Below are 21,034 nucleotides of genomic sequence, written 5' to 3'. Positions count from 1 at the left end.
GGCTGGGCTGGGGCGGAGGTGGGGTGCCACTCTCCCTAGAGTTGCCATTTCCACCAAATGTCGAGAGGTTTGTTTACCCGCCTCCGGCCTCTGTGTCCAGTCCTTGGAGCTATTTATAAGGCCCTCAACAGCACAGTGCAGGAGAGGGCGCCAGGAGCCCTGAGCAACAGCGTTGTTGCAGCTCTCCCTCTGCCGCCCCCAACATCAAACATGACCCCTGTGATCAGCCTACAAGCCTCTCATCCTTGAGCCCCACCCCCCACCCCCCGCCAAAACGGCGGTCCTCCTCATCTGGAGAAGATGTCGCCTGCAGAGGAACAGAGGCTAAGTTGCCCCCCACAGTCCCCTCCCGCCACCCCACTTACTGGCCGGGGACGGGGTGCTGTAGCCGCTAACTGGGAGCTGGTGCTGGAGAGTGGTCAGAGCGCCTGGCGGGGAAAGTCCGCCCAGCATAGGTGGGAAGAAGAAGGCGTAGGGGGGCACTGGGTATCCATTGAGGTGCCCACCCCCAGGTGTTGGGCAGGAGCTGCTGTTGCTGGCCATGCCAAGAGCCACAGTCAGAAGGGGAGGCAGACAGTCTGGCAGGAGGCTCTGGCGGGCTTCAGGCTGCCCCTCCTCGGGGCATGGGGCCTGGGCCCAGAGGGGGTTTGGGTGGTCAGCCCACCCCCCCTTCTGTCCCGGAGCTGCTTTCCAAGGCCAGTGGGCTAATCGCAGCCTCCTGGATCCCCCACTCTAGCTGGGGGCGAGGTGGGTTGGGGGACGTCCCAAGAGCTGGTCCTTTGGTCAAGCAGTTCTGTGAGCTGGCACTTTTCTGGGAAGGTCCAGCGCTGGCCTTCAGGACACCGAAGAGGATGCCTCTCCTAGATGGGCCCTGGCTAGGCGGCTGGGGGGGCCATATCCTGTGGCACTGCAGAAAAAGAAAAGACAGGTGAGTGGGCACCGAGGAGCTGGTACATGGGCATTCCCCGTGGAGCTCCCCAACCTGGGCGGCCGGAGATTTTCCCGTGGCACCCGGCTGAGCAGACAGCTGGCACCATGCCTGGCTGGCAGAGCAAGCCTGGGAGCAGGGCCCAGACACTGCTGGGGGTGGCAGGATAGCACAGCCAGGCTGGGGAGACGAGGATAGGGCCCAGAGCCACAAAGGGCCTCTCACCCACAGTCCTGAGGGGAAAGGTCAGGGTCTGCCACCCCAGAGGATCCTGTAGAGAGACAGGCAGCTAGCCCTCCTCCCCCCAGCGTGGGTTACCTGAGGTCAAGATGCAAAGAACCGTGTGCTTGAGGGGAGGAGGGAGGGGGAGGAAAAGCCGCTTCCCTAAAGCATTGGCACTTCTCAGAAAAATGACTCCTAGGCCAGGGGGCCCCTCTTACACCACTTCCCCCCCCAAAATCTAAGCCCCAGCACCCCTGATGGGTTTGTCCCACAGGCGCAGGGAGGGGGCCCACTGCCATACACACAAATGGGGAAATGGGAACCCAGGACTCCTGGGTGTCACCTCCGACGCTTACAGGCATGGGGGCCACCGGTGGGCAGCGCATCGGGAGGGCAGGGACTGCCCAGGGTGGAAGCCCCCTACCCCCAGGGAATGAAGGGGCAGGGAGGACTGATGAACTCAAAGTTCACCCACACAGGGCGCCTGGGTGGCTCAGTCAGTGAAGCATCTGCCTTGGGCTCAGGTCATGATCCCAGGGTCCTGGGATCAAGCCCTACGTCAGGCTCCCTGCTCAACGGGGAGCTTGCTTCTCCCTCTGCCCCTCCCCCTGCTTGTGCTTTCTCTCTCTCAAATAAATAAAGAAAAATCTTTAAAAAAAAAAAAGTTAAAAAAAAGTTCACCCACACACTCTGTCTGCAGATGCCACAGCCCTAGATGGGGTGGGAGGTGAGCTCAAGATGAAGGATCTGATGCACCCCCCCCCAACAGTGTGGACACAGATCCAGACCCTGTTTGAACAGCTGGGACCAGAGGACATGCGCTGATAACACCGTGGGGTAGAGAGAGACAGAGATGAACCCGGAGATCCCATGACACACTGAGACAGGCAGCAGCGAGAGCTGAGAGAGAGGGGGAAAGAGAAGCATTCATGAGAGGATGCTGCAAACCAAATCCACTTGGGGTACAGGATATCCACACACAAATACGTGTGCATGGATATATTTATTTATATAGGAATACACATACACAGATATATGACATGTAGACGGCATTCTGTATACGGGAAAAACCTATATGAAAGACCAAAACAAAGACACAGACACAGACACAAAGAAACACAGCCATTTAAAACCACAACGAGATACCACTTCATAGCCACTGAGACGGTTATAATCACAAAGACTAATAACAAGTGTTGGCAAGGATGTGGAGAAATCCGAACCCTCGTCCATGGCTGGAGGGGATATAAATCAGGACAACTGCTTTGGGCAACAGTGTGGCAGTTCCTCAAAAAGTGAAACAGTTACCCTACGATCCAGCCTGTTCCCTTCCTAGGTATCTACCCAAGAGATAGGAAAACAAGTTCACGCAAAAACTTGTACATGGGTGTTCATACCAGTATTACTCATAATGGCCAACGAGTAGAACCGACCCAATGTCTATCAACTAGAATGGGTAAATAGAATGTTGTGCAACCATACGCAAGCTCATTCGGTTATAGAAAGGCATGAAGTACCGATACACACCCCTATACAACACGGACACCCCTTAAAAACCTTATGCTATTTCTAGAAGGCTACATACTGATGATTCCATTTATACGAAATGTCCAGAGTAGGCCAACCCATAAAGACAGAAAGTAGGCTGTGGTTACCAGGGGCTAGGAGGTGGGTCTGAGGGAAATGGGAGGTGACTGCTGATAGCTATGGGGGCTCTTTTTGGAGTGCTGACAATTTTCTAAAATGGATTGTGGTGACAGTTGCACAAGCTGTGAGTATACGAAAACCACTGAGTTGTACACATTAATGGGTGAATTTTACGGTAGGTGAATTACCTCTCCATAAAGCCGTTAAAAAGAAGAAAGCAGGGATGCCTGGCTGGCTCCGTCAGCAGAGCAGGCAAAACTCTTGATGTGGGGGTCGTGAATTTGAGCCCCCTTTTGGGGGTAGAGTTTACTTAAAAATAAAAAATAAATATTTAAGAAAGAAGGGAAAAGGAAAGAGGAAAAAAAAAAGGAAAAAATTGAAAAATAGGGCCCCGCAGACCCAAACTAAGGACTGCCTCCATGTCCAACCTCTAGTCCTCACCCCTCCCCCCTGCCCAAGCTCTGGCCGTACCAGGTCGTAAGCACCAGGCTCCAGGCTCCGACCTGGAATCCAGGGGACACGCACACAGCCAGCGTTTGGCCAAGCACCATGCCTGGGATGGAGAAGTTCCTGCCAAGGCCACTGTGGACAAGGCCAGGACTTCTGGGCCCAGCTGGGCCAGGCTGAGGGAGGGGGAGGCAGGGACAGGTACTTGCTAGGGAGGAGGCTGCTCCCTCAGGAGTGAAATCTGGACCTTGTTAATGACCATGATTTTTACTGGTACTAATTATGACAACCATAAGACCTCTCTCCTTACTCCTGAATGAGGTGCCCCCTTCCCTCCCCAGGCCCCTGCTGATTCCGTCCCAGGCTGAGAAGGCTGACGTCAGAGGAACAGGGGCCCCACCCATTGGGCCAGCTGCCACTCCAGCCCCCCCCACCCCTGTGGGGCCCCACACAACAGGAACTCTCGAGCTGAGGGAGCCAGGCAAGGGAAGGAGGGGTTGGCTGAGTCTCATCAGGGTTGACAGACACACACACACACTCTTGCAGAGACACACACACGTAGGTCTATGGGAAGCGCGTCCGGGTGGGCAAGAGCATGCTTGTGTGCCCCAGCCTGTGTGTGTGCGGGCACCCACGTGAGGAGAGGGAACCTGGAGATACCATCTCTCCACACCTGGGCTTCACCACACAATGAACACGGTTCGGGGCTTGTGTGCACGGCCCCAGGACACAGCTCCCCACAGACACACAACCACGGCCCCACAGTTTCCCAAACTGCACATTCCCTGGCCCTCCCACAGCCAGGCTGGCCTTTGTCCCTGCCTCCCTGGGGGCCCAGCCCCCCAACACACACACTGAGGTGCACCCCTCACCCTCTGACAAATACTGAGGTGGGTCCATGTCCATACAGGGGCCTGCCTCCCTGGGGTAAGGCCCAGGAGCCTGAGGCCCAGAAAGCCATTCACTCCAGACCCCAGGCACCCTGACCCAGCTTTTGGGGGTGGAGGGTGGATTCAGTCAGTCCTGTTGGGACCCTGTGCATCCCACCCTTGCCCCCAGAGGAGAGAGAACTATAGCCACCTTAATGCCTCCACTCTGCCCATGAGGAGTTAGACATCGGACCAAGCTTCAAACCCCCTTCCCACCAAATCCACACGCCAGAGAGACACTGAAAGGCCTCCCCAACCCCATCAGAGCCTCACTATCCCTAACCCAGCTCAGCCTGCAAACTCTGGTACAGAGTTACTCAGCTCCCCAGGGAGGGCCTTGAGCCATGGGAGGAGGTAAAGGTCACAGAAATGGGCCAAGAGCCAGGCTGGCCAGGGAACAGGGATGGGCGAGGGCAGGGACGACGAAGCAGGGGCAAAGAGCACAGGCCCTGCCTCATCCCTCTGGAGCCATGACCCTTGGGGAGGCACCTGGGCCCCAGCTCCCTGCACCCAGGGGGAGAGAAGACACCGTCAGAGAATCAAAACCAGCACCAAAGAAAAGGAAAACAAACTACCCACATCTAACCTCCACCCTATGCCCGCCAGCTTCACTGCCCACGGACACCCTCCCTCGAGGGAGAGAAAACCACAGGCCCACACCTCCAATACGCTGAGCCTTGCCTGGACACAGCAGAAGGGGGTGGGGGCTGGAGTGCCCGCCACCAGCCACACACCTCGCCCACTGTGGCCTCCCTCACTCCCAAAAGATGCCAGGGCACGTTCCCTGCTGCCAGGCGTCCCCAGCTGCCCAGTCCTTACATCCCCAGACTCATACCTCCAGAGAAGAAGGCAAGAGGTAGCTGAGCCATGAAGATGGCAGAGAGAACAAGAGGTTTGAAGGGTCAAATCTCAGCTCTGCCACTCTGGGTGAACTTAGGCATGTCACTTAACCTCTCGAAGCATCTGTACTCGCTTGTGAGCTGCCCCCCCCCCCAACAACTGGGGGTGTGATTTCAGACAGACAAGTCTGGAAAGCACGTAGCACAGCCCTGGGCACAAAGGAGCTGCTGGGCAACTGGGCCCCTGTCCCCATGCCTCTTCCCCCACCCCACCCCACCCCATGCCTCCCTGGGCCATGTGTCGGCTCTCCCTTCCCTCTCCCCAGCCAGGGCTAGCGTCTGTGCACAGACCCCGGACAGAGAATTACCCATTTTCCAGGGTCTGCTTCCCCCCAGACTGAGGAGAGGGATGTGGGTAAGGGATATTCGGGTGTGGGTGGAGGCCCAACCACAACGCTTTCCCAAATTCCCTTCTTTCATTTCACAAACCAAAAAAGGGAAACCTTTGGATTTGGGGAGGGGAGGGGGGAAGAGAAACAGACTATTTCCTCCCCAGAGAAGAGGAGCCAGGGGTCCCCAAATCCCGCTGGCCCAGCGCCCCTTCTATTTACTCCTTCCTCTCAGCACCCCAGGCTCTCCTGCAACAATGGCTCCAAAGAAATAGAAGTCAGGCAGTCCCAGAGGAGCTGAGAGAAGGGGATCAGGACTGGGCAGCTTAAAAGAAGGGGAGACAGGGGCTTTCCTAAGCATTCTAGACAGTCAATGAATCATAGGCAAATGACACCCAAAGCTCAGCTCGACTTGGGTGGGGGGCAGGGGGACACACAGAACGTGAACCCTGGTAAAAACAAAGACCTGCTCCTTCGGACCCACTACCCTACCAGGAGCTGGCAGGGTAGGGCAGGGAGGGACAGGGCCGATTTCAAACCAGAACAGTGGGCTGGAACTATTTATAAACTTTCCAGGAAAACACACACACATACACACACACACACACAGCCACAATTCTCCCCTCCTCCAAGTTCTTCAGATCTTCAGGCAGGTTTGGGGAGCAGTGATGACCACTATTCCCTCTCTCCCTTTTCCAAAGGTTCCTCTGGCCAAGGCTTTCACCCCTCTCGTCCCCCACAAGCCCACAATCTGACCACTCTGGCCCTCTGTTTACCTTTTGCTCACCAGAGTCCCAGCTGCAGGGAGCCAGCCAGGCCAGCCCCACTTGGAAACAGATCAGCACCCCACCCAGGAGGGCCGGAGCAGGATCACCAGGAATATGCTAAAACAGGTGCAGGGCACCTCTTCTCTACCAGACCCTTGGGACCCCAGGCCTGCCTCACTGGAGCTAGGACTTGTTTGAAAATGTGCCCCAAACCTGTGCAGGCCCTGAGCACATCCCCAGAGGGGGTTTGGGGAAGGCTGAAGTCTAGCATCTTCCTCTGGATGCTGCCACCGCCCACCTGCCTGCAGGTGCAACCCTCAGTCCCAGAAGAGTGCATCTGATCTTCCCTCAACCTGCGCCCCACCCGGCCCTAGGTTCTGCCCCCGCTACACAGGGCCACCTGACCTGCACACGCCGCGGGCTCAGTGGCAATGGAAGACCAAGCAGAAAGGGCAACTGGAAAAGCCCCAGCCCAGGACAGGCCGGGGTCTGGGAGAAGGCAATGCTAATCTCTGAGGGCCCGACAGGGCCTCCAGCTCCTGCGTCCCCACGAACTGTACCCAGAGCCCCCTCGGAGACATGCTCAGGACCTCCCAAGCTCAGGGTGGTTGAGGGGCCACCCAGAACCCACTGGGTCTTCTTTCGGATCAGAGACTAGGTGAAAGGGCAGGGGGCAGCCCAGGCCTCAAGGAGAGGGAGCAAGCTACTGGGAAGGAAGAAAACAGGAAGAGGAAGAGATGAGACTGCTGAAGCCACAGCCAGACCACAGAAGTGTGTGGCCCAAACAAAGGCACCTCTGTCTGGGTGGGGGACCAAAGGGGCAGAGACAAAGGGGACCCCCCAGCTTGGAAACCACCGTCCTCAGACCCAGCCTGGCATGGGGCTTTCCCCACCCTCACCTTGGCAACTGCCCCCTCGCCACTCGTCTGCCCACTCCGCCTTGCAGGAAGCTCTGCTCTCTCACAACGGGAGCACGGAGCAAGGGTGTGGGTGTGCGTGTGCATGCATGTGTGTGTGTGCGTGTGTGCGTGCGCACGCGTGTGTGTGTGTGTCTACAACAACCCCCCGCCCATCCCCTTGGCTCTGCCCTAAAGCTGAGACTGCCAGATTCTGAATCCCAGGGCAGACAGTCAGCAGGACACAGTACTACCAGTCCCCTCCCAGCACCCCTCCCTGGGGACCCAGACTTCAGGGAAGCTGGAAACAGGCCCCCCCCTCCTGCCTCAGGATATCCTTTTGGCTCTGACCCCAGACCAGGCCTGAGTCAGACTGTACCCCGCCCCACACCCCCCTCCATCCATCGACCCCCCAGGAACTTCCTCCTCTACACCCGCCTACCAGTTGGGGGTTAGAACTAGGGGGAATCTCTTCTCCTCTCCATCCCTGGCTGAAGAGGGAAGCCCACAGGGGGTGGGAAGAATGGGTCACAAAGTCTTACGGGCTTCCCCTTTAAGCACAGGGCCTGCACGCCTAGACGGAAGCCTGTACAGGCTGTGTGCAGGGGTGAGGATGGCCTGCAGACCACCACCTCCCCAACCCCGAAAACACACACATGACCTGCCCAGAGCCTCTTCCCACTCCAGCCTGTACCCCAAGAAATCACAGAAGCTCCCTGTGGAAGGCAGTTACCATGAGAACACAAGATGGGAGAAGATTCCCAACATAAAAGGAAGTAGGGAACCTCTGTGATGCATCTTGAAGGCAGCACGACTCAGGCTGGAGGGGAAAGGTCTGTGCAATCGGCCAGACTCACAGCCACAGTCCAGCACAGCCAGACGCAGTCACACTCTCCCCAACATTCGGTCTAAGTAGGTGGCGGTGACTCCCTCCCACAGACAGAAGTCTGGGGGGCCCTGGGGGATCTGGGGCATCAAAGACCACACACACTCAGCCTGAAACAGCCCCCAAGGCAGGCCCCCCAAATCCCCCCAACTGTGGGTCTTGGGGGAGGGGCAGCTCCCTCCCCACAAGAACCAGGGTAGTGCCCACGGCAGCCATCTCCATGGCAACCAACAACAAACATGGGGGGGGAACCACAGTGGGACAGGAAGTGACGGGCACGTGACAGGAAGACATTTTTTTTCAGTGGGGGGGGTGATAATGATTGTTAGCAGCCCCGGGAGAATCAGCTGTCCCCTAAGTTTTGCCCACTCGGGGCTGGAGGGAAGGGGGTCAACCGGGAGGGCAGCCGCCCCTACCGCAGTGTGCAGTGTGCGAAGTTGGTCGCAGGGCTGTCGTGCCCTCCCTCCCAGCCTGCCACTCACGGTTCTCCCCCTGGCTCCCCCTCCCCTCCACTTCCTGCCGTGACTAGAGATCAGAGAACTCCCCACCGCAGCTTCCCCTTCTCAAGTCTCGATTCCTGGGCTGGAGGTTTCACTGTGGGCCGAGGGACAGAAGGAAGGAGGGCTGGGGATCTGCGGTAGGACCCAGGGGACAGAGGCTTCGGGGGAGGGGCCGGGAGGGAGCCACTCCTAGGTAGGTGTGTACACAGAGGCACACAGCGAGTGGGTCACAGTGACACACAGCCGGGCGCAGTGACACGCAGAGACTGCCTGACCTCAAGCAGCTCTGGGGGGAGGGGGGCAGAGCCATTGGATCCAGCCCGTGCGCCCCACTCCAGCCCTGTCCTGAGCCTCCGGGTTCATCTCAGGCGGCTACTGGCCGCCAGACAGGCGAGATCCCAACTGTACCCAGCCCAGCCCCCAACGCCTCTCCCCTGCCTTTTGTGCTGAGGAATCCCCCCTCCCTGCTCCAAGGTGCCCGCCCAGATGAGGGCACCTTGGCGGAAGGTGGGGGGAATGGAACCTCCCTCCACCCCCCTCCCCTTCTCTGCAGATGTCCCAGACTATATTTAGCCCAAACCGGGCGGCTAGCCAGACCCAGACTCCCCACTGGTCGGGAGCTGAGCTCCCAGTTTTTATGCAATTAAAACATTAACAGAGAACCACCCCCATCCACAACCCCCATGCCCCCCAGTCCTCCCAGAGCAGCAGAGCTCAGTTACTTAAACAAGGCCAGTCCAGCTCTGCAGCCGGTGAAGGGGGTGGGAGCCGGTGAAGGGGGTGGGAGGGTATCACAGGGCAAACAGCAATAAACTCATTCCTTTGCCCATCTCCCAGGTCCTGCCCCCACAGGCAGGACTGGGACATCATCCATGAGATCAGGTTGACACTTGGGGGGACAGGCTTTCCTTGTTCCGGCCCGGAAGGGAAAAGCATATCCAGTGGAGGGGGGTGTGGGTGCCTGGTTGCAGAAATTCCACCTGTCATTTTGTAGCCCCCTCCATGGCCGGCTCCAGTTACAGGGCTGGGGGTTGGCAACAGGTGCTGGCCAGGCTGGCAGCAGTCTAATCCCCCACCCGCTCCCCAGGGCTGAAGTGGTGCCTGGAGGTCCCGGCAGGGGCAGGGCAGGCAGGATGCTGTGTAGAAGAAGGAGGCATCACTGCCAGGCAGGTGGAGGTGGGGGACAGCCCAAGGCACTTCTATATGACCTGGCTCCCTAGACTCTGTGACCTGTGTCAGTGGGTCTGGAGAAGGCAGGGAAACCTGAGTTCTCTCACACCTAGTTCATTTCCCCATGATGCCAGGCGGGCGGGCTAGCGTGTGGGAGGTCTGTCTGCCTGCCTCTTCCTCCTCCTTCTCTCCAAATTCCAGGAACAGGCAAGGGAGGCTCCAGTGGCGGAGAGAGAGGGAGAACAAGCAGGCGGTCCCAGCTGGGGGGGGGTGCGGCGGCGGGGCGGGGACTGGAGCGGGAGGCAAGATCCAGACGAGCAAGAGACACCCACACCCGAGCCAGACGGGGGACAGACACACCGACGCTGACACATTCTCACACTCTGGGCCTGGTCCCCGCACGCCGCCCACCCTGCAGGGACACCCAGACACTCTCGGCCAATCCTGCCAATCCCCAGAACACTCCCTGGACACACACAGAGATCCAGGCCCTCGCCCCCACCCTCCATCCCCCTACAAACCCTGTGGGCTCCAGGCAGCAGCCAGAGGGTGGAGAGGGGACAGAGGGAAGACAGACAGCAGGCATCAGAGGGGGTATGCAGCCAAAGCCCTGGGAGCTGGGGTATCAGCTGCCACACTCCTCTCCCAAAACCCCGTAAGTCAAGACAACCCCGGTCGTCTTGCCCAGGACCCTGCCAGCTTCCCACACTCCCAAAACCACTGCCACCAGAAAGGGGCGTGGGGCGCTGGGCAAGTGGAGATTACCACGTTCATTCGTCACAGGGATAGGATTACCTTCTCCAGATGCCCACCACCCTAGATCGCAGCCACTGCTCCGAAACAGACCTCCAGAAAGGCCCAACTCCACCCACCCCTCAGCCCAGCCCAGGTCTGGCCCTGCCCTGCCCCAGCCCATGCTGCCCAAAGGACAGGGAACTGGGCACTGAGGTTTTATATTTTGGAGCAGGCCCCACCCTCATGTCACACAGTTCTGAAAACTACCCTACTAAAGAACCTAGAATCTGAGCAAGAAGTGGGTTCGGGGGAAAGGTCCCAGAGGGCAGAGCCAGCTTCCAAGACCAGAGGATTTAGGGAAAGGGAGCTAATTAACTGGGTTAACTGGGGTCCAGGTCAATGCCCCCAAAACAGATTTGAAGGGCCACTCAGACCGTGTCCTCTCCCCCACACCAGACGGGGTGGCAGGAACCACGTCATGGCACATGTGGGTGACTGTGCCCAGCGGGGGAGGCACAGGGGTGATCAGGATGGGGCTGCCCACAGCTAGCTTCCTGCCAGGCTGCCTCATGGTTGGGAGTAGGAGGTGGACCAGAGAAGTGTCCCAGAATGGTAGCAGGGGCATTTAGGGTCAAATGAAGGATGGAGACTTAGGGGTGATAGGAGGAGATGGCCAGGATTAAGCCATGCTGAGCCCGGGGTCCTCTCAGAACTCCTACTTCATCCGCACTGCCCTCGCCAGTCAGGTGGGGAAATTCCTGCCGTGACCGCTTCATGCAGGTTCACTCACACCCTCAGAGTCCAAAGCTAAGACCCTCAGCTCCCAGGGGCCTACTGCAGTCTAACCCTAGCGACCGCTCCATCTCAGGACCAACATGGCCCCGATGCCCAAGCGAACTGATGTCCTAGCCCCTCCCAGTCCACTAACATCTTTCATAGCCACAAACTCCCTGACAACGCCCCCCCCAGCTTCCTCCAGCTCCAAATACTCTTTCTCTTGTTCTTCCCCCAGACTCATCTCCACCCCCCACAGGGGAAACCCCAAGGTGCCAAGCCACCTCCACTCCAATCTGGGGCTTCCCCGACCCAGCCTCCCCATCAAGCACAAGGCCCTGGAGGAGAGTTTGGGGCTTGAGTCCACTTTGTAGCACGGCCTGGCGTCCTTACTGAATTACTTCCCTAGAACGACCCAGCCCTATGAGCACTGCAGCCAGGGAAGGGGACAAGAGACATCCCTGAATCTCCCATCCAGGGAAGTGGAGGAGGTATGGGGGTCAGGAGCAAAAATGAGGGGGAGTTCGCAGCAGAGGGTGGGGGAGTGCGGGAGTGTTCTCAGGAACAAGTCCCTCTAAGAACATATACGGACACACATGTGCACACAGCCCGCAGACAGAAGGCAATCTGGTAAAAGAAGAGGGAGCTGGCACCAGGTGAGTGCAGAGGGTACCCCACCATGCGAGCACATGGGCATCCTACCCAAGAAAGGATGGAAAGAGGCAGAGAAACACCTCCCAAGGCTGCAGGGCTTTTCTTGTCTGATTTCCATAGGAGTTGGTCCCCAGCCCCAGCCTAGCACACTGGAGGCCTGCCCCCCTACCCACTGAGCCGCCTGACAATAGGGCAGTGCCCAGAGAAGGGGGGAGTATAGCCAAGCTGATTTTCCAGCGCCCCCCCCCCTCCACATACACATCTGGCTAGCAGCTTCCCCTCCTCGTGGGTGGCACCAGGTCCCAGACACCCTCAGCAGAGCAAAGACAACCGGTCCATTCTGTCCTCCCCTCACCCCAAAAAGCTTCCACAACCCCATGGTAGCACCAGACCCAGAGACCTGCCTCCTCTGACTGCATTGACTCCCGCACCCAATTCAGTCGGCTCCCTTCACTCCACGGGGGACACCAGCTGAGCGAGCCCCGCCCCCCAGCCGGCTGCTCCGGTGGGGGTGGGCCTCCGGGCTGATTCTCCCCAAACCACAGGGCAGCTCAGATAACAGGAGGGAAAGGAGGGGGCTAGTCCGTTGGGCATCCGATCTCTCCCCAAACAGGTTTGGAAGTCTTTTTGTTTTGTTTGTTTTTGAAGAGAAAAGCAAGAGGGAGTAGGAGTTCCCAGCGGCGGTTCTGCCACAGCTCGGGCGCCGGGGACACGCGCGGCAGACGGCCCCAGATGCCCCACGGCTGCGCGCGAACACTCGGGCGCAGACAGACGCACAGACCGGGCTCCCCCACCCTGGGCTCGGCGGCGGCGGGGTAGGAAGCCCAGGAAACCCCGGGTTCCCTTCGGAACCCGCCCGGCACTGGGTCCCCGCCCGCAGCTCCTATCAGGGGCAGGCCAAGGGGCCCCGAAGCCCGCGGGAGCCGGGGGCTCTCCAAAATCCCTGGGGCAGAGGTTACCTCACAGCGGGAGGAAGCAATCCGTCCAGGGCGCCCGCGGGCTCGGCGTCTGCCCTGATCCTGCGCCTCGGTGCTGCTGAGCGTCAGGGGTACGGGGTCCCGGGAGAGGAGCCGTCTGGGGGGCCGCGGCTCAGGGGCGCGGGGCGAAGGCAGCGGCCATGGCGAGTCACGTGCGGAGGCTGAAACTTTACCCGGAGCCCNGGGGGGGGGGGGGGGGGCGGAGGGTACGAAGCAGGAGGGGAGGCCCTCTCCCCCCCCAGGCCCGCCTCCGCCCGCCCACTGACCTATCACCAGCCAGGGGCGGGCCCACAGGCTCACGCCCCCCCTCCTTAACAGACCCAGGGAAGGGCGAGTCTTAAAGGAGACGTGCCTAGCAGAAGGCTGGACCGTGGGAATCTGGGAGAATTCCCTCCCTCTGCCCCAAAAGGAGACATTCAGAGCGAGGAGGAGAAGTTCTGCGGAAAAAATGGAAAGAGTGCTCCGTGGAGAAAGGACAGCAGTGTGTGGTGTCGCAATCCCTTGCCCCCAACCACACACACCCACACTCGCAAGGGCACGGATCACACACAGACAACACACAGCGCACACACGCCCCACACCTAAACCGGGGAAGAGGGCATAATATGGAAGTGAGTACATTGACTCTGGCCCTAGCTATCAAGCCCCTGACTCCCATAGTTATAACACTACAGGGATCAATTGGAACTGAGAGCTGTGCGACCTTGAATAAGTCGCTTCCTTTCTCTGAATCTTAACTTTCTCATCTGCAAAAAAGGAAGTGCAAGAGTATGCAGACTCCCTCGAGTAATAACTCCTCTCCTCTTCCCCCAAACACCTCTCCAGGTCGAGCGGGTCGCAGGAACTCGGGCCCAACCCAATCCCCAGCATCTCCCCGCCAAGTACCCTTCCCCCAAAGGGCAGTGGCCCTTGGATTTTCCAAGAGGCTAGCAGGGGGCGCTCCGGAGCACCCCTCCATGCTAGAGGGCTCCCAGACTCCAGCCCCTCTCTCCTGGCCCAGGCTGGAGGAGCCAGAAAAGCTCACGTTCCGGTTCTAGGGGGCAGGATCTGAATCACTCTCCATCTGCAGGGACCCCAGTCCCCAACACAGCCACAGGCCGCCTCCGAGCCCTTCGCTCCGTTTGGAAGGATCACGTCCCCACCTCTATCAGCCTACTGGAGGATGAAAGCAGAATCACTAAGGAACAACCCCCCCCCCCCCGTCAGAGAAGTGGCCACAAGTGCCCCCACAGGACTTCCCACTGGAAGGGGAAGTGTCACACTCCCAGGCCTCCACCCCAGTGAGGAGACTCTCAGCCTGACCCGGCTGGCAGAGCTCTCAAAGCCATCGGCCCGACGGCCCCCCCTTCACAGAGTCGGAGGTCGGGAGCGGACACGGGGTTCTGTCCACCATCGCACTGGCTGCACAGGTGGGTGGAGAACTGAGGTATCTCATTGCCTCCCTCCAGCTTTAATCCCCCGGCCTTGGTAAGGGAGGACAAGCCGGGCTGGCGGGACGCTCCGCTCTGAGGTCCGGCACTGGGGAAGGGTGCCCGGGCAGCGCTTCCCCAAGCCCCTTCCTGCCCTCCAGGCCCGGCTGTCTCTCCCTCTCGTCTGGATTTCCGTCCACCGGTGCGAACCGCCCGCCCAGCCCCTCCCGTCCTGTCCCGTCCAGATCCATCCGCAAACATGCGCTCAGCGGGCAGGAATGCGCCAATGGCTCCCAGATGTGGACGCCGACGCTTAACCCCTTCCCCCCCAGCGCCCCCCCCCNCCCCCCCCCCCAGGCCTTCCAGCCTGAGCCTAACCAGCAGCAGGGAGCGTCACCCGGGTGAGAGACCAGACTGGGAGGGGGCTCTGCACCAGCCACCCCTAGCCTGCACAGGCTCTTCCTGCCCCAGATCCTACCAGTATCCCTTCCAGCTAAGGCTAGAGGGGAAGGACCATGAACACAAAAATGCAAGAATGCGTAAACACAGGTACGCTGCCTCCCTCCCACGAAGGGCGGCCTTCCCATGTACCCACCAGCAAGCAGAGTCATGCACACCCGTGCACACCAAGGTTCAGATGTGCAAACGCACACGCAGGACACCCATATATGCACACCCATGTGCACGTACAGGGCACACATGTGTACACCCCCACGTGCACACGCAGGGCACACATGTACCACATTGAGCAGAACAGAACAAGCTCATAGAAGATACAGCAGCACACACACAAGGTCACGGGGCAGAGTGTGGGGCGCACTCCTGAACAGACACAGCAGCAGGCCCGTGTGCAGACGAAGGAAGAAATTCATGCACACACACCCCCATTCCCCACAAGGGGCCACTCAGACACCCATACAATACGTATAAGCACACAGCCCACAGGCCTTTGAGACACCTCCCCCCTGCTCAGGGCACCCAGTCAGGCCACCAGTGTCTAGCCCTACCCAGGCCTGACTCCAGGAAACCGGAGAGGTCCCCAGGTGGGAGACCAGGAGTCTTCAATCTGGAGCAGCTGAACTCCAGCTGTGCTGGACCCACGGCAGGGTCCCCTTCCCCGACCTGCAGGGACCCTCACCCAGAAGGGGAAAAAAGTGCAGGAGGCAGCAGGAGGCGAGCAGACAGAGAAAAGCCCCAGGCCCAGGGGCTCCTCACTCTTTAGGAAAGACACTCTTTCTTGGGGCCTTCCCCTCCTGCACACAGAAGGCAATGGGCTGTGGAAGGAGCCTGAGCCACTGTTTTCCCAAGACAGGGATACCTCTCCAAAATAGAGGAAACCCTAGAGAGGGTCCAGCAGCCAAAGGAGATACAAAATAGCCCTGAGACCCCCCAGGAGGGCCCACGCTGCCAGCAAAACAAGGCCTCCCTCTCACAGCCTCTGGGGAACTCCTGAAGAATAGCACCCCTGGTAGCGAGGAGAAGATGGGAAGCATCGCCCCTCCAGGACCACCTGGGTACAGGTGGGGTGGGAGATGTCTGCTGGAACCTTCCCAGCCCCTGACTCCTCTTCCCCTCCCTGGCTGCCCTCCACCCCCCTCATCCCAAGGGGAGCTCCTCCCACAAACACACTCCAGGCCCACTCCATCTGATTGACACAGTCCTGAAGGGGCATCTGGGGCAGGAACCCTGTTGCCATTGTGCAGGATAAGGAGACTGAGGGGCAGAAAGGAAATCGCCTTGCCCAAGGTCACCCACCTTGTCTGACCCACAGTCCCCTCCTCAACTGCCCCCCCTTCGCTGCAAAGCAAACATCTCCACGCAGTACCCTGCTGCCTCCTGCCTCTTCCTTTACCCCCTCCATAGCACACATGGGACAAACGCCATCCTTGCGACCGTGCTGCAGGATTGTGGGTGGGGCCAGGACATGCCAGGGACAGATCAGAGAAGACCCCGGGGGCTACACACATGCCCCCCCCAACCCCACCCCAAGCACGGTGCCCACCTGCCCAGCAGGCACGGCTGGGTGACTCAGCTGCATCCGGGGGAGATGCCAGGGCAGTGACTCACCTACCGAGAAGAGCTGAATCTGGCACCTTGCCAGGCCCAGGACAGAAGTGACTTAGTCACCAAGACTGTGATGCCCAGCAGGCACAGCCCAAGGATTGGGGACAGGGGCAGGCTGTGTCCTCCATGCTTACTTGCGCCCCCTGGCGAAGAACCGGCGTCCCAGGGCAAGCGGCGCCTGTGCCTGCCCCTGTCCCCCCATCACTGCCCACCCCCAGCTCGCCAGGCCCTGTTCCAGTGCAGACAAGTTTTGTGAGACCCTTAGGCTGCCCTGCCCCCCTGCGGCCTGCCCCCTGCCCATCACTCACCACCCACTCTCCCACCAGCCCCACCTCCTCCTGCCACCCAAGTTGTACCCGGGCTGCGCGGCTCCTTTAACATGTCCTGGCAGCACCTCCTGCCCCCACAGCCCCTCTCCACCCCCAGCGCACACACATGCACTCACACACACTTCTGGCAGCCCTGCTGCTGCCAGCAGCTGCTGAAGCTGTTGAACAGGAGGGAAATCGGGAGGGTGGGGTACACGGATTGGGTTACCAGAGGCTGATGGGGTGGGCTGTCACCCAATCCCTCCCCAGCTAGTCCTCCCTGGGCACAGTCTCGCTCACCCACCTGCTTCCCCTCACCTCTGGCTGGCAGCCTACTGCCCTTTAAGCCCCTCCACCCCCACTCCACCCAAGCTAGAAAATAAATGTTCAAGAGTATTTGTCATGCTAAGGCCAGCCCAGTATAGGAGAGAAAGAGAGAGTGAGAGGGACAGAGAAGCAAGGGACAGAAAGAGTCATTCCTGAGCTCGGTGCTCCAGCCACAACTGCTAGGTGTGTGTATCTCTGTGTAGGAGCCGGAAAGGGACTGAGTGACTCGCCAAGTCCCGGGAGAGTTGGGGAGGCCCAAGGGGAGTCGACAGGCTGAACAACCTCAATCCATTTGCACTATTGATTTCTCACACACGGCAGCAGGCCTGATGGGGGGCACGATACATCAGCCCCCCCAGACACAGAGAGACTGAGTGGAGCGAGGGGGAGGGGCTCCTGCACCACACTTTGTGGCCCACGGTGCCGGTGCCGGACTCGCTGGGGAGGGGGTGGGCAACAGAGGAATAGGGGACGCTGCGGGGCAGGAGGCAGGGTGGGGGAGGGCGTGTTGGATTCAAGCCCACCTGGAACACCTCCTTCCAGGTGCCTCTGAAGCTGACTGGAAGAAAGAAGGTGGGGGACAGAAGCAGCATGTTTGGTTCCATAGGCAGAGCCCTGAACAACTCCAGGGGGCGCCACTCCCAGCGTAGTCTACGTGCACCATGGCAGCCCCCGGCATGAGGCGGAGGCAGGAGACTGAATTCTGAGGGACCATACTTCTCCACTGAACTTTCTCCTCCTGAAGTTCAACTGGCTGCCCCTGCCTCCGAGCCCCGGAGGAGGAGGGTTCACTCGCTTCTGACTTCTGACTGGAAGCCTGCGGTGATCTACCCACTCTTCTGCCTGCTCCCCTCCGGGGCTGGGGGCACGGGCAAAGGACCAGAAGGGCCTAGGCGCAGCGGGATGGGGGCTCTGGAGTGCCTGCAAAGCTACGGCCTAGTCCTTGGTCTGTCCTCAACTCATCCCAGGACTCTGGACGAATCCAGGCCCTCTCTGGGTGTCTCAGATGGAATGAGACCGGGCGGCCCTTTGCTGAGGTGTCTCCAGGCCCGGGCTCATCAGCCCAGGAGCCTGCTGGAAGAGGCCCAGCACCTCGACTCACACCAGTGGCCACAGGCCACCTAAACAAACCCCAACCCTGACCTCCTTCCAGCCTGGACACAGGCTCTCTCCACACGGTGCAGATTTATAAACAAACCAAGCTGGGGTTTACAGGAGACCCTGCATAAACAAGCAGAGAGGGAAAGAGACCAGTCGAGGAGGGAGGCACAACCAGGTGCGGTGAGGGACCCTGACTGGAGAAAATCGGTGCAAGGGGTCTGGGTTGGGGCCCCAGTGCAGCCCGATGACTGGTTGAGAGTCCTAGGGCAAGGGACATCTCCCTGTCCAGGCCTTTTTGCCCCTCTGTAAGGGGGAGGGATGGTCTAGGCGGTCTCTAAGGCCCCTTCTGGTTGTAAATCTAGTAGGACAGAGAGCCCCGAGGGGTGCCCAGGGGTGCCCAGGGTGCCCTCTGCCTGGCCCGGCCCATCTACCTGGGTCAGGACCCGCTCTGCAAGGCCCTGCCCCAGCCCAACGTGCCTCCCTGCCCCATCTGCTGTTCCTCCGGCTCTCCTCACTCCTCCGCCTGCCTGCTTGCCCTCACCTTGGCCAGCCCCTCTGCTGCCCCGTGCTTTTCTGCACGTCCCTCCTGCCAGGGGACAGACCAACTAAAAATAGTCCCTGCAGCCTTTCTCGCCCACAGCTGCCCAAAGAGCAGGAAATGAGGGGGGCAGGGAGGCCAGTGTCCTGCTCTCCCCCACAAACTCCCAACTCCAAACCAAGTCCAGCACTCCAGCCTGGGGCTCGTGCCAACTTGGCCATCTCAGGGGCATCCCGCACCCCTTCCCTAGGGGGAGGCCTGCCCATAAGTGCCTACAATCCTAGAGCTGTCTCTGCCCTCCCTCTGAGTGGAGGAGAGAGGAGGCAAGCAGTCTAGAGGGAAACCTTCCCAATTTCTGACAAATCAGTGCCAACCACATTGTGGGCACCGAGAGGGCAGGGCCTGGCTCCACTGACTGGTCTTTTGAGGGCAGAGGGAATTGGCATGGGGAAGTTTGTGCTGATTTCCTTCATCCTGGCCCAGCTGGAGAGAAGACAAAATAGTGCCCCAGCCTCAATTATGCTAATCCCCTGCTCCCCAAAATGTGTGGGTACAGACATAGGGGTTTCAATGGCCACCCCCAGATACCATGGGGGAAAAAAGCTAAAAAGAAGGGCAGAAGATCTTGGCTGCCCACATGTAAAGATGGAAGCCTGGAGGCGAGAACAGGCCATGCCTGCCAGGCAGGGCATGTGCTGCCCCCAAGCTGAGTCAGAGGAGAGCAGGGAGGAGTCGGGGTGCTGTGGTGCCCAGGGCTGCAGCACCCCCACCCCTAATCCACCTGGGATTCTTGACACCTCCCAGCCCAGGGAGAAGGCCCTCCCCACACAGGAGGAAGGAAACCAGCTTAGCGACTCTCTGGAGGCCTGCAGGGCAGCCCTGCACCAGGAGGCAGGCGGGAAACCCAGGAGTCCTGGCGCCCAGCCCGGAGAGTGAGTGAGAGAAATACCTTGGAGGGGAGGAAACAGCCCACAGTGAGGCAGACACATGGTGCCCCCAGCAGCTCCCAGATGTGACCTGTAAGGGGGGATTTGGCCAAAGGGGCTAGATGGGGAAAGCGGACACATTTCCCAACAAGAAGAGAGAAGAAAGTGGGGCCATGGGGACGGGGGAGGGGGCAGGGCAAGCCTGGCTCTCACCTGCTGTCTTCTCCTCCAGGTCTCGGTCAGAGATAGTGACATTAAGGCCACCAAAGATCAAAGAGGTCCTGGGGTTTCCCCCCTCCCCTAATCTTCATTCCTAGCCTCCTCTGGCACTCCTTTTCGGGGGCCAAGCCAAGCCAGGAGTCCAAGGGCCCAAGGTGGTGCCTGGGAGGCCCGGACAGTGCCAGGGGCAGCCCTCATACCATCCTCCCACTGGCTTCCCTCCCTCCTGCTCTCAGCCGTCACACAGATCTCAGCTGTCCAATCCGATTAGGGCCCCTGTCCAGTGAGCCGGACAAGGAGGCCACTGGGCAGGGGAGAGACAGGGACAAGGACGCTGAGCAGGAATGGCAGAAGGAAGGTGGAGACGGAGCTCAGGGGAGAAGGTGTGGAGCCCCAGAGGAAGAAAAGCCTGGTGGAGAGATCTGTCCTCTCTGACCACAGGCTCTCTGGCGACTGCTACCACCTGCATTAGGGTAATTCCACAGCCCTGGGGGGAATGGCCTGCCTGGTTCTGCCACCCCACAGAGGGCAAGGATGGGGGGAAGGAAAGCCAAGGCAGAGAGACTGACCTAGATTTAGGAAGAGAATCCTGTCCTAGAACCCCCTCCTCCTCTCCTCCCCCAGCCATAACTACCATTTGCACTGGGTTGTCCAATACGTTGTCTTACAGGGTCTTTATGGAGGTGTCCCTATCGGGCAGGTGGGGCTTGCTACTGATAGCCACTTTTACAAATGAAGAAACTAAGTCTGCTGTCTTCCTGGTGTTGGCCTCACTGAAATAAATTCTTTTCTTGTCTCGTCAAAACAACAAGAAAGGAAGAAAGGAAGAAAGGAAAAAAGGGAAGGAAGGAAGGAAGGAAGGAAGGAAGGAAGGGAGGGAGGGAGGGAGGGAGGGAGGGAGGAAGGGAAAACTGAGCCTTCAGTATAAATGCACATACCCACTCACACTGAGAATCTCTGCTTCCTGGGTCAAGGGCAGAATTAAGTCTGAAGTCACTCCATTATCCACCCTTTCCTCCAAAACCAACCGTTAGGGAGTCATGGAGAAAAGCACACCCCACACCTCAACAGAGTGACCAGATGGGGACATGCCGCCCACTCCACCACACAGAGAGCTAGAGGGGTTCCCCCAAAGTGTGACCAGTCTTTCCTATCACTCTCTTCCCCAGTCAGCTACGCTCAGAGGCGATACACACATTCACAGTTACTCAGACAAGTCATACACCCCTCCTGCAAACCCACTAAACCAGAATGAGATGCCCTAGGTCTTCCGAGCGCAGGCTTTGTCAGCCCCCAACTGGAGGGAAAAATAAGCCACTGTAAACAGTAGGTGCCATTCAGCCCTTTCCCAGAGAGACAGCAGGAAGGCAGAAGCTTCGGGG

The 21,034-nt window shown here is 59.3% G+C and overlaps 1 protein-coding gene across 6 annotated transcripts in view; it reads right to left on the bottom strand.

Moving 5' to 3' along the window:
* RARA (retinoic acid receptor alpha) overlaps positions 1 to 21,034 on the bottom strand; it is a 43,004-nt gene that overhangs the window by 20,901 nt on the left and 1,069 nt on the right. The window contains exons 1-2 of one of the 6 annotated variants that reach the window (XM_002924934.4): positions 12,743 to 12,960; positions 366 to 907 (exon numbers count right to left, since the gene is read on the bottom strand). In XM_002924934.4, coding sequence (XP_002924980.2) covers positions 366 to 543 — 178 coding nt within the window. In that variant the 5' untranslated portion in view covers positions 544 to 907; positions 12,743 to 12,960. Of the gene's footprint in view, positions 1 to 365; positions 908 to 982; positions 1,122 to 1,153; positions 1,235 to 7,067; positions 7,214 to 10,415; positions 10,547 to 12,742; positions 12,961 to 21,034 lie in introns of those variants that run through there. The other 5 variants (XM_011231971.3, XM_011231970.3, XM_019805642.2 and 2 more) reach the window with 5 other exon arrangements.

The sequence above is a fragment of the Ailuropoda melanoleuca genome, chromosome 13 (genome assembly GCF_002007445.2).
Source record: "Ailuropoda melanoleuca isolate Jingjing chromosome 13, ASM200744v2, whole genome shotgun sequence".
Taxonomy (NCBI): Eukaryota; Metazoa; Chordata; class Mammalia; order Carnivora; family Ursidae; genus Ailuropoda; species Ailuropoda melanoleuca.
This window is presented reverse-complemented; position numbering and strand designations above follow the sequence as displayed.